Below are 12,386 nucleotides of genomic sequence, written 5' to 3'. Positions count from 1 at the left end.
TTGCCTTGAGATCGTCCTGGAATCGACTTCAGGATAAGGTTTCTGGTTCTGGGGTTTTCAAAGAGTGGATTTCGATTTCGATTTCAGAAGAGTGTTCAGCTCAAAGAGCAGGAAAAGAGGTATAAGAGAGATTGAGTTTTATGTCACGGTTCACCAAGGCATAGGGAGCCAGTTGGTGTCATACTGACATTCGTTGCACTCAGTTTGCTATCAAACTCAAGAGCAAACTTAGAAATCTCCTCCTCAAACCTACAAGTCACCATACATATCTTGGCTTATCACACCAACAACAGAAGCAATACTACTCAACGATTGCTGCAAACTCTTCTACTACATCTGTTTATGCTACATACATCACAGCATATCATTTGGACACTCATTGAACAAGTTATTAAGAAAATCTCCTCCTTAAGGGGGTGGGCCAATACTACCACATGGCATATCTCTACCAACTAGAGGCCTAGGAACATGAACGATAGCTCTAGAAGCTTCTACAACCCTCTATGATTCATTACACACCATCACTCCTTAGTTACCCACAAGATTGGTTAAGTTATGACATAATTTATCTATAGGTACTCTGACCTTGGACCTCCTTTTCACTTCCTATAGGCTAGGAACCCAAGAGATGGTTCTATGGGATTCTCTTACGTCGACTACAGTTACCAAGCCTGGTTAGTCATGGAAAGTCTTGGAAAATGAGAGAACTACACTCCTTTAGCATAAATAGGATTGCCCTTTCCTTAAAGCAGACAATACAGTAAATCGACTATCACATACTTCCACGTCTTTTCCAAGCTTCCAAGCATTGATCTTGTTACTCCTTGTTTCTGAAAAGTCAGTGAGGTGTTAACCTCTGACTTACCCCTGAGTTCCCAGACTCAACATTTGTTGCAACTGGTCTGAACCACTTCACTACATCACACACCTGATTGCTGCGTTGTGGAATAGTCTAAGCTACGACCCTTTGGCTCTGTTTTCTAAGACAGTGTGTTGTCTTAGTAAATTCATCCCTTCCTTGGGTGGCTAGATTCTCACATCTGGTGCACCCACCATTACACCAAGGAAGGGGTGATTTTACTAAGACAACACACTGTCTTAGGAAACAGAGCCAAAGGGTCATAGCTTAGACTATTCCACAATGCAGCAATCAGGTGTATGATGTAGTGGAGTGGTTTAGACAAGTTGTAACAAATGTTGAGTCTGAGAACTCAGGGATAAGTCAGAGGTTAGCACCTCACTGACTTTTCAGAAACAAGGAGTAACAAGATCAATGCTTGGAAGCTTGGAAAAGACGTGGAAGTATGTGATAGTCGATTTACTGTATTGTCTGCTTGCCCTTTCTTAAGGAAAGGGCAATCCTATTTATGCTAAAGGAGTGTAGTTCTCTCATTTTCCAAGACTTTCCATGACTAACCAGGCTTGGTAACTGTAGTCGACGTAAGAGAATCCCATAGAACCATCTCCTAGGTTCCTAGCCTATAGGAAGTGAAAGGAGGTCCAAGGTCAGAGTACCCCTATAGCAAATTATGTCATAACTTAACCAATCTTGTGGGTAACTAAGGAGCGATGATGTGTAATGAATCATAGACAGTTGTAGAAGCTTTTGGAGCTATCGTTCATGTTCCTAGGCCTCTAGTTGATAGAGATATGTCATGTGTAGTATTAGCCCAGTAACTAAGGAGTGATGTCATGTAATGAATCATAGAGGGTTGTAGAGATATGCTATGTGGTTATATCGGCCCAGTAACTAAGGAGCAATGACGTGTAATGAATCATAGAGGGTTGTAGCAATCGTTGGGTAGTATTGCTCTTGTTGTTGGTGTGACAAGCCAAAATATGTATAACGTAGGTCATGGCGTAATGGGGGTAATGGCGTAACGGGGGTAGTGGGGTCGGAACCACCCCATCAAACCACTACCACCTTTAAAAAATTGAAATTGTTCAATTACTACTAGGCTAATTCATCTAAATCGCTGTCATATATCTCTTCTTCACCCTCTCTGTCTATTTCCTCAATTGTAGCTTCCTCTATAAGTCGTGGTGTTGTTCTAGGCCTCTGTGAAGCTGTTGCTGTTGCTGCTTCTGCTTCTGCTACTTGCGACCGGAGTTCTTCTGTAGAGATGTGGAATTGACCCTTCAAAACAGCTCTTTTACCCTTCTTTTGCTCCCTTCTTTTCTGAATTATGTTGCGCAAGTTATCCGTCTCTCTTTGCTGTAGTATGTGGCGTGTGTTAAGCCTCTCTGTCTCATCTGCTAACTTATGAATATATCGCTTTGTAGGAGTGTTCAAAACACCACCACGACTTATTGTAGAAGAGAGAACTGTATTTGCTTTGTGAAGTGTCTGAAAATGAGGAGGACTGCTATTCAAAAATACTTTCTCAAAAATATCATGCTCTGTTGGAGTCCTTGGCCGTTCTAAGGGTGCGTCTGTTGTAGGAAGTGTAGCTGCGCGTATGACTGTCTGTGGCTGGAATGGCTGTAACCCACTCCCTCTCCAAGCAGAAGTTATATTTGAATTTGAAAATGCAGCTGCTCTTGCTTGTATGTATGCATCCATCCATTCTGCTTTCTGTATGCGTAGGAGCTGCGCCTCATTAAGGTGCGAGAGGGCTGTTGTGAGGTGTTTTTTCAAAGGTCCAAAAATTGCAACATCAAGTGGCTGTAACACATGAGAGGTATGTGGAGGTAGTATAAGTAGCGATATGCGATTCTGTATGCAGTGTGATATGAAGCTCCCGCTTATATGGCTGTCATGGCCATCACAAATAAGGAGCCTTTGTTGTAGTTGTCCATTTGGAAGTGTTGCTTTTGCTCTTGTAGAGGGCTCAAAAACGCGTTTTAGCCACTCTAATCCATGAAGATTGCTTGTCCACCCTTTTGTATTTGCAGAGAAGTGCCATTTGCTTATAACCTCCTTTGGAATCCAGCTCTGTAGTATATTCTGTCCCTTGAAGATAATGAGGGGGTCGGTGGTTGTTCCATCCATGCAGATGCACTCAACAGCAGACACCCATTCCTGCCGGCCTGGATGGGCTTGAAAACGCGTCCTAAGGCTTGAATCCACGATAATTCTTGTTGATTGCATTGTTCCAATTGAAAACCCAGTCTCATCCATGTTGTAGGTGTTGTGATTTTCGATTTTTAGCTCTGTTGTGAGGCTCTTGTACGCATCAAACCACGCCTTCAACACCTGCTTTGTGACCCCATTCATCCTTTGTGCCTCAACCCTCCTTCCTAACTTAACACGTAAGTTAGGATGCCTTTGAATGAACCGTGGCACCCACTCTTGCCCAAGAGGTAAGTTAGGGATTTGAGGTTGTGTCTGTTGAGTTGGTCGGGTCTGCTGAGTTGGTCGGGTCTGCTGAGTCGGTCGGGACTGCTGAGTCGGTCGGGTCTGCTGGGTTGGTCGGATCTGCTGCTGAGCCGGTTGGTTTGATGGGGTCTGCCAAGCCACTAGTTAGAAATAGCCGAGTCTGCCAGTCTATAGCAGGTTTGATGGGTTGGTAGTTGACCTGACTGAGCTGGTCAACTAACTCTGTAGGTCGGCTCACCTGGGTTTGGAAGACCCGACACTTGTTTGACCGGACTTCCTCTGCAACCTCACGTAATATCCGATGGCTAGGAGCGTAACCACTTCCAGTAAGCTCTTTAATCCACTTTGAGAGGGTCTGCTCTTGAGTTTTTGATAGGAGTTGCTGGTGCTGGCGTGCTTCTACACGTGTGTGCCTTCCATTTATGCGACAGCGGAGGGTCTCCTCTGGTAGCCCTAAAGCTTTTGCAGCAGCATATATTGATTTGTATTGATTTGATTTAATAGCTAATATAGCTTTTTGAATTTGAATTTCGCGTTCTTGAGCCTTTATACTCTTCTGACGGACCATTCTAGCATAGTAGTAGTAGTAGTTAATAGGGTTGTAGGTTTGATGGGGTGGTTCCGACCCCACTACCCCCGTTACGCCATTACCCCCGTTACGCCATGACCTACGTTAGTGACTTGTAGGTTTGAGGAGGAGATTTCTAAGTTTGCTCTTGAGTTTGATAGCAAACTGAGTGCAACGAATGTCAGTATGACATATACCCTAAACCTCAACCCCTATATATCAATTACTTACTGGAACTTGTGTACTACGCTCCCTGGAGTTTGACTACCCTACAATCATAGATTCTAGTTGAACTTCTCATATTCGTATGTAATCCAGGCTTGTAGGCATTGAGTTATATGTAAAGACTGTATAAGCTACTGGTAATATTAGCGCTAGGACGACGTCGAACAAGTAAGGCTGCTGCACAAACAGTAAGAGCAATCAACTCTAGCTCTTTAGTATCCAACATTAGGTTATATTACTATAACCTCCTTTATTGTTACATAATATAGTAGCTACGTCACAAAGATATTTTATAACGAAAGTGGTGGTCGAATAGGGGTAATTTGCAGTGGTGGCAGTCGCAAAAGGGTATATATAGGTACTTCCACTTGCATATATATTTGTATGGCAATAGAAGTATTGCAATGTATCTTTTTGCGCTTGCTACCACCACACCTGCCTAGTTCCAAAGCACTTACTGAAAATTAATCAAAGGTCAATACTCTACAGAGGGAACAAAGGGCTCTACGTCACATAGGGGATTACAAAGGGAACGCCGTAGGGGGTATGGCCGGAAGAGGAGAATTACATACAATTTACTAGTAATTTCCTATATAAATTAGCTATCTAAAGACTGATCATGATCTAACTTTTCTACACCAATCAATACAGTCAATATCGCCAAACTGACAATATATCACCAAAACTACAACTTCCTACACCTCACCCTTTTGATATTGCCTAATTAGGAGGTATGGTAAGCACTAAACAAGGATTCTATTGCTCTAATACTAATATAATCCAGTAGTACTCTAGTACTGCTTGGCATCACCAGATTAGGCAGTGTTAAGCTGACGACTGTCGAACACTGCTGAATCGCTCTACATGCCACTATGGTTAACGTGGTTTATCAGTACGTCGGACATATCAGTACCTCGGACACTTTTCCCGAATTTCCTACCCTCTAACTTCACAACGCGTTTTTTCCACCTTTTATTATGTCAGTGATTACCCAAGAAGCAAAAATCATTCTAGCTATCGAGGCTATCCGAACATCAAAAAATCTAAGTCGTCGGAAGGCTGCTAAGCTCTATGAAGTACCTCATTCTACACTCTGCGACAGAATGAACGGCCGAACTACTGTCTACGAACGCCGGCCTGCAATGATGAAATTAACTATACTAGAAGAGGAGGTGGTTATTCGGAATATACTTGATATGGATTCAAGAGGATTTGCACCCCGGCTTGCTGGTGTAGAAGATATGGCAAATTTTATACTCGAGTCGCGTGGAGGGAGGCGCGTCGGGAAGCTCTGGGCCCACCGATTTGTACAACGACGTCCAGAATTAAAGACGCGTTTTAATCGCGTTTACGACTTCCAAAGGGCCTTGTGCGAAGATCCTGAACTAATTGGCGCGTGGTTTCGACTAGTGGAAAATATGAGGGCAAAATATGGTGTTTTGGACTGCGACTTCTATAACTTTGACGAAACTGGGTTTATGATGGGTGTGATTTGCCCTGCAATGGTTGTTACCCGTGCAGATCGACTTGGCAGAGGTAAGGCAGTTCAGCCAGGGAATCGGGAATGGGCTACAGCGATTGCTTGTATCAACAGTGACGGCTGGAGTATTCCTCCATTTTTGGTAGTTAAAGGCAAGAATCATCTTGCAAATTGGTATACAGACGGCGGCCTTCCACACAACTGGGTTGTTAAACCGACAAGCAATGGATGGACAAACAATGAGACGGGTCTAGAATGGTTGAAACACTTCGACAAACATACTGCTGTTCGTGCAAGGGGTCCATATCGAATGCTGGTGTTAGACGGGCACGAGAGTCATGAATCGGCCGAGTTCCAAGAGTACTGCAAGGCACACAACATTATAACTCTTGGACTACCTCCCCACTCGTCTCATTTAACTCAGCCACTTGATGTCGGGTGCTTTAGTGTGTTGAAGCGGGCATATGGTCGGCAGATTGAGACCTTCATTAAGGCTCATATCAACCACATTACCAAGGTCGAGTTCTTTCTCGCCTTTAGAGCAGCATATCTGGAATCCATGACAGCCCAAAACGCCCAGTCCGGGTTCCGCGGAGCTGGCTTAGTGCCTTTCGACCTGCAAGCAGTGCTTTCAAAGCTTGACGTGAGGTTACGGACTCCAACTCCCTCTAGACCCTCTACTGCCAACACCAACCCTTGGGTCTCCCAGACCCCTTCCAACCCAACTGAAGCTCTTTCACAAACAACCCTCGTTCGAAATCGAATTGCCCGTCACCAAGGAAGCTCGCCAACTCCACTCTTCGGGACAGTTATTGCATTGGCAAAGGGTACGGAGCGACTAGCACATGAGAACACCCTTCTGTCTGCTGAGGTACGTACCCTTCGAGCAGCCAACGAAGCCCTTAGCAAACGCCGCAGGGCTAAAAAGGCTCGTGTCCGTGAAGGAGGTGCACTTATAGTAGAGGATGCACAGGCTATTATCGCACAGAAGGATGTGGATGAGCAGGTACGACGCGACGTACGTGCTGTTGGGGGTAGTCACAAGGAGGGGCAACCGTCTAGGCGATGCTGTGGGATCTGTGGAAAAGCTGGTCATAATGCGCGAACTTGTCAAGAAGCTATAGATATGTCTAGTTCATCTGATTCCGCTTAGTTATAGTTAATTTAATATGTTATGGTTGATTTATTGATATTCAAAGTAGAATGCCAATGAAAAGTGTCCGAGGTACTGATATGTCCGACGTACTAATAAACCACGTTACCATTGTTGTTAACGCACCACTACACCTCAGCAATATCTCCTACATTTTAGGTTAACGTAAGTCATGGCATAACGCAAAGGGTGGTGTAACGCAAAAAAGTCACTCTGCACCAAAATATGTTTATAAAGCTACTTAAAATGAGAAAAACCAAAAATGCAATAACTCTTTTAATAATAATCATAGACTCTAATACTTTTGTATATGATATCTATATAGACCTATAAGATACTATTAAAACTGATTTAGAAATGTCTTTACTAATTAGGGAGTTATTAAAATTTCACCTAATATTTTGTATAAAAAACACCAAAATATAAATATCTATGGAATTACGCAGTAGAAGTAGACACCCTTCAAAACTATTCATTAACGTAGGTCGTGGCCATACCGGGATGGTGAGGTAAGCGAGCACTTAACTAACCCATCAAACCCATCAACCAACACACCAAACCTATCAATTACCCCATTATTATGGTACGCAAACGGAGTTTAAAAGCTCAAGAACGCGATATTCTAATACTTGAAGCAGTAGCTGGAGTAAAATCTGGTTTATATAAAACTGCAAATGCTGCTGCAAAGGCCTTACATCTAAGGCCTGATACAGTTGTTAGCCGCATTAAAGGGCGACATACCTCACATAAAGAAGCACATTTAAAACATCAATTACTCTCCCAAACCCAAGAAAAGACCCTTTTAAAATGTATCAAAAATCTTACTGCAAGTGGTTACGCTCCTAGCCATCGCATATTACGTGAGGTTGCAGAGGAAGTCCGGTCAAACAAGTGTCAGGTCTTCCAAACCCAGGTGAGCCAACCTACAGAGTTAGTTGACCAGCTCAGTCAGGTCAACTACCAACCCATCAAACCTGCCATAGACTGGCAGACTCGGCTATTTCTAACTAGTGGCTTGGCAGACCCCATCAAACCAACCGGCTCAGCAGCAGTCCCGACCAACTCAGCAGTCCCGACCAACTCAGCAGTCCCGACCAACTCAGCAGACCCGACCAACTCAACAGACACAAACTCAACAACCACAACTCCAACTACCTAAGTTACCACTTGGGCAAGATTGGGTGCCACGGTTCATTCAGAGGCATCCTAACTTACGTGTTAAGCTAGGAAGAAGGGTTGACGCACAAAGGATGAATGGGGTCACAAAGCAGGTGTTGAAGGGGTGGTTTGACGCATACAAGAGCCTCACAACAGAGCAAAAAATCGAAAACTACAACACCTACAACATGGATGAGACTGGATTTTCAATTGGAACAATGCAATCTACACGAATTATAGTCGATTCTACACTTAGGACACGTTTTCAGGCACATCCAGGAAGGCAGGAATGGGTCTCTGCTGTTGAGTGCATCTGCATGGATGGAACAACCACCGACCCCCTCATTATCTTCAAGGGACAGAATGTACTACAGAGCTGGATTCCAAAGGATGTTATAAGCAAATGGCACTTCTCTGCAAATACAAAAGGATGGACAAGCAATCTTCATGGATATGAGTGGCTAAAACGCGTTTTTGAGCCTTCTACAAGAGCAAAAGCAACACTTCCAAATGGACAACTACAACAAAGGCTCCTTATTTGTGATGGCCATGACAGCCATATAAGTGGGAGCTTCATATCACACTGCATACAGAAATCGCTCCTTATACTACCTCCACATACCTCACATATACTCCAACCACTTGATGTTGCAATTTTTGGACCTTTGAAAAGACACCTCACAACAGCCCTCTCACACCTTAATGAGGCGCAGCTCCTACGCATACAGAAAGCAGAATGGATGGATGCATACATACAAGCAAGAGCAGCTGCATTTTCAAATTCAAATATAGCTTCTGCTTGGAGAGGGAGTGGGCTACAGCCATTTCAACCGCAGACAGTTATCCGCGCAGCTACGCTTCCTACAACAGATGCAGTAATAGTGCGGCCAAAGACTCCAACAGAGCATGACATTTTTGAGAAAGTATTTCTGAACAGCAGTCCACCTGATTTTTCAACACTTCACAAAGCAAATACAGTACTCTCTTCTACAATAAGTCGTGGCATTCTCAACACTCCTACAAAGCGATATATTCATAAGTTAGCAGATGAGACAGAGCGGCTCAATACATGCCACATACTACAACAAAGGGAGACAGATAACTTGCGCTCAATTATTCAGAAGCGCAGAGTACAAAATAAGGGCAAGAGAGCAGTTTTGAAGGGTCAATTCCACATCACAACTGAGGAGTTGCAGTCGCAAGTAGCAGAAGCAGAAGCAGCAACAACAGCTACATCACAAAAGTCGAAAATATCAACAACTCCACAAGTTACAACATCTATAATTGATCTAATTGATGATGGGAGTGAGGAGGAGCTATTTGACAGTGATATAGATGAATTAGCATGGTAATGGTAGAACTATTTTCAATTTTTTTGAAGCTGCTCATATTTTGAAGGGGTGGCTTACCCCACCATCCCGGTATGGCCATGGCCCCGGTATGGCCACGACCTACATTATATTAGTTTGTTTATTACTCATTTGTTGCGTGTGTAACGCTGACTTCTAAACGATAGAAGACACAGAGGTTTGTTGCGTAAGTTTACTTGACAGAGGAGGCAGGGGATTAGACACAAAGGCTTTCCAAGTAACACGTTACAGTATTGTAAAGAATACTATATTGAGTTGAGCACGAAGCTCCTATCTAAGGAAATACTATCTACTTATATAGTGGCATCGTGCCTCATGGGTAATATGGATAGTTGGCGGATAGCTAGATATTCAGGATAGTTCGTGGATAGCTCAACTATCCAATATCCACTAGTTTCTGCAACTATCCATTAGCCCCGTCACATAGCAGCCTACCCCGCTTGCCCCCTGTGACTCACACGTCACGTTACTAGGCCCTGGCCCTGTAACCATGATGTCATGTTACTGTAGCTGTAACAGTGTGCTAGAGAGATTAGAAGGTGTTTTAGGAGAAGTATGGCAAGTTCTTGTCTATAACGAGACTCTACAGTACTCTCTAGGAGGAGCGTACAGCAGCTGATAAAGCTGATGTAGATATAGCAAGGAAGGAAGCTGATTTTACAGCTACTTATATGCATTGTAGGTGTAAGAGAGCCTTGGCTGAACAGGGCAGTGGGAAGTCACATTGTAGATAGTTACGTAGTCCAGCTCTCTATTGATACGAAGACTGAACGCTGCCCTTCCGATTAAGGGCCGCGTTCCTACTACAGTCGAGTCGCGCTAAGTCGATTCGCGATTAGTCGATTATCGCGATAACTCGGTATTTTTCTTTGGCCCAAATTAATTCCTCATACAAATCGCGATTCACTCGATATTGACCTCATTCCCCAAATTATAGACTTATCGGATGAATCGATGCCTCCAATTCGGCTGTACACAATGACGACTGAGCAGCGTCACGCGCTCAGAAGTTGGTTCTCTCGACAGTATCCTCGACCTACCCAGAGAGCCTGTATTGAATGGTTCCAACAGCAGTATAATCACCGTCTTACCCAGTCAACAGTCTCTGATTCCTTAAGCTCTCGATTTACTAGCCTAGACGGCCCTGTTTCGAGCACCCCTCTTACTGCCAAACGACGTAAAGCTCCTGCTTGGCCAGAGCTCGAGGCTGCTCTTTTCAAGTGGCAAAAGCGCATTGAAGAAAAAGGAGGGATAACAACTGGGGATATATTGCAAGAGAAGGCGAAACAAATCTGGCAGTTGTTACCATAATACACGGATAAGCCTATACCTAATTTTAGTATAGGTTGGCTCGACAATTTTAAGAAACGACATCAGATCAAAAACCATGTTAGACACGGCGAAGCAGGTTCAGTTCCTACAACAGCAGAAGACGAGATGAAGGCAATTCAAACGCTAGCAGGAGATTTCAAAGAGGAAGATATATATAACATGGATGAAACAGGGCTTTACTGGAGGATGACACTGTCAAGGGGACTCTCATCACAAGGAAGGGCCTGGATTGAAGAAAGACAAGGCACGCATTACTGTTGCAGTTTGTACCAATGCTACAGGTTCAGACCGATTCCGACCTTGGTTTATTGGCAATGCAAAGGTGCCACACGCCTTACGACGAGTTAATGTTTCAACAATGGGAGGAGAGTGGAGATGGAACAAGAAGGCATGGATGAATCAATATATCATGGCGGAGTGGTTACAGGCCTTTTACCTCCATATAGGAAGTTCTAGATCTATACTCCTTACCATGGACATCTCTGCACACATTGCAGCTATTAAAGATAATCCTCCTCCTCCGAACATACGGATTATTTGGCTACCTCCAAACTCGACAAGTCGATTCCAACCACTTGACCAAGGCATTATAGCTTCTCTAAAAGCTCATTACCGTCGACAATGGCTTGAATTCATGCCTACATCATTTGAGAACAACACCAACCCTCTTGATCTTATGTCTCTTCACTTTGCACTTCGCTGGCTAATTCACGCTTGGTATCACGATGTTACGAATACAACTATCTATAACTGTTTCCGCAAAAGCACTATAGTTGTTCAACCGTTACAGCTGCCTCTTGAACCTCTCCCTACGCTAAGCAACCTATACAATCAAGTTAACAATGCTGGGCATATTCGCGATGCTATGGACCTTGCAAACTTCTTAAATCCAGCTGATGAATCAGTACAAGAGGAGGCAAGTAATAGTGATGATATATTACAAGACGTTGTTTCACAATATATTCAGGATACCCAAGATGATGAAGACGGAGAGCAACCTGAACAGCCAATATACTCTATAGAAGCTGCTCAACAGGCTCTGCAAGTTCTGATTAGGTATACTGAGTCTAAAGATGGGGTTGATACAGCATATCTACGCTCATTTGAGCGATTTGAGCGGTTGTTAAGGTCTGAGGGGGTCGCTCAGCTGTCACAGGGCACATTGGACCAGTGGATGATGTAATAGCTTGGCAAATTTGATATCTCGGTTTTCTTGATAAGTCTATATATTTTAGCTGCCTACAATGTATCGACTTAGCGCGACTCGACTGTATATACGTTCTCGTGCAGGATACCAAGGGAAGACCCTCCCACTTGGCACAGCAGCACACGTGACTCGACTCAGCATGTGAGGCTGCTCGTGACAGTAGGGCACGAGGGAAAAGAGCAGTACTTATGAGAAGGATATTGATATTGCTTGTTTATGGCGACAGTCCTCATTGCTCTGCCAAAGTCACCCATCGATCCGCGATCTCAGAAAATCCCTCCATCTCTAATTGCCTATCGACCAAAAATTTGAAAAACTCTCGCCCTAGCCGCAAGTTGGGCCAACAATGACGGTGTTGGAACGGTATAGAGGAATTTATAAAACAGTGTTTACATGGCTTTATTTCAAAATTCTCGTTGGAAACGAGGAATCACCGAATTCTATATTTCCACTTTTTTTCTTATCTTATCTTATCTAATCCAATCTAATATATATACTATTCCTAATATAGTAATTACCTTACCTAATTTAGTTAGAGCCATCTATATTCAAATATTTATGAATATGAATATGT

At 43.6% G+C, this 12,386-nt stretch overlaps 1 protein-coding gene across 1 annotated transcript; it reads right to left on the bottom strand.

The window, feature by feature from the left end:
- Window positions 1-1,904: 1,904 nt before the first annotated feature.
- On the bottom strand, window positions 1,905-3,998 carry VC83_09640 (uncharacterized protein). The gene is made up of 2 exons (XM_024473053.1): window positions 3,558-3,998; window positions 1,905-3,448 (listed from the first exon to the last, which is right to left on the bottom strand). Exons 1-2 carry the CDS (start codon window positions 3,885-3,887, stop codon window positions 1,955-1,957), a joined length of 1,824 nt encoding a protein of 607 aa, XP_024328821.1. The 5' UTR covers window positions 3,888-3,998; the 3' UTR covers window positions 1,905-1,954.
- Window positions 3,999-12,386: the final 8,388 nt, after the last annotated feature.

Source organism: Pseudogymnoascus destructans (genome assembly GCF_001641265.1).
Source record: "Pseudogymnoascus destructans isolate 20631-21 unplaced genomic scaffold scaffold_12, whole genome shotgun sequence".
NCBI classification, from domain to species: Eukaryota; Fungi; Ascomycota; class Leotiomycetes; order Thelebolales; family Thelebolaceae; genus Pseudogymnoascus; species Pseudogymnoascus destructans.
The sequence above is the reverse complement of the archived record's forward strand: the minus strand, read 5'-3'. Positions and strand labels throughout refer to the sequence as shown.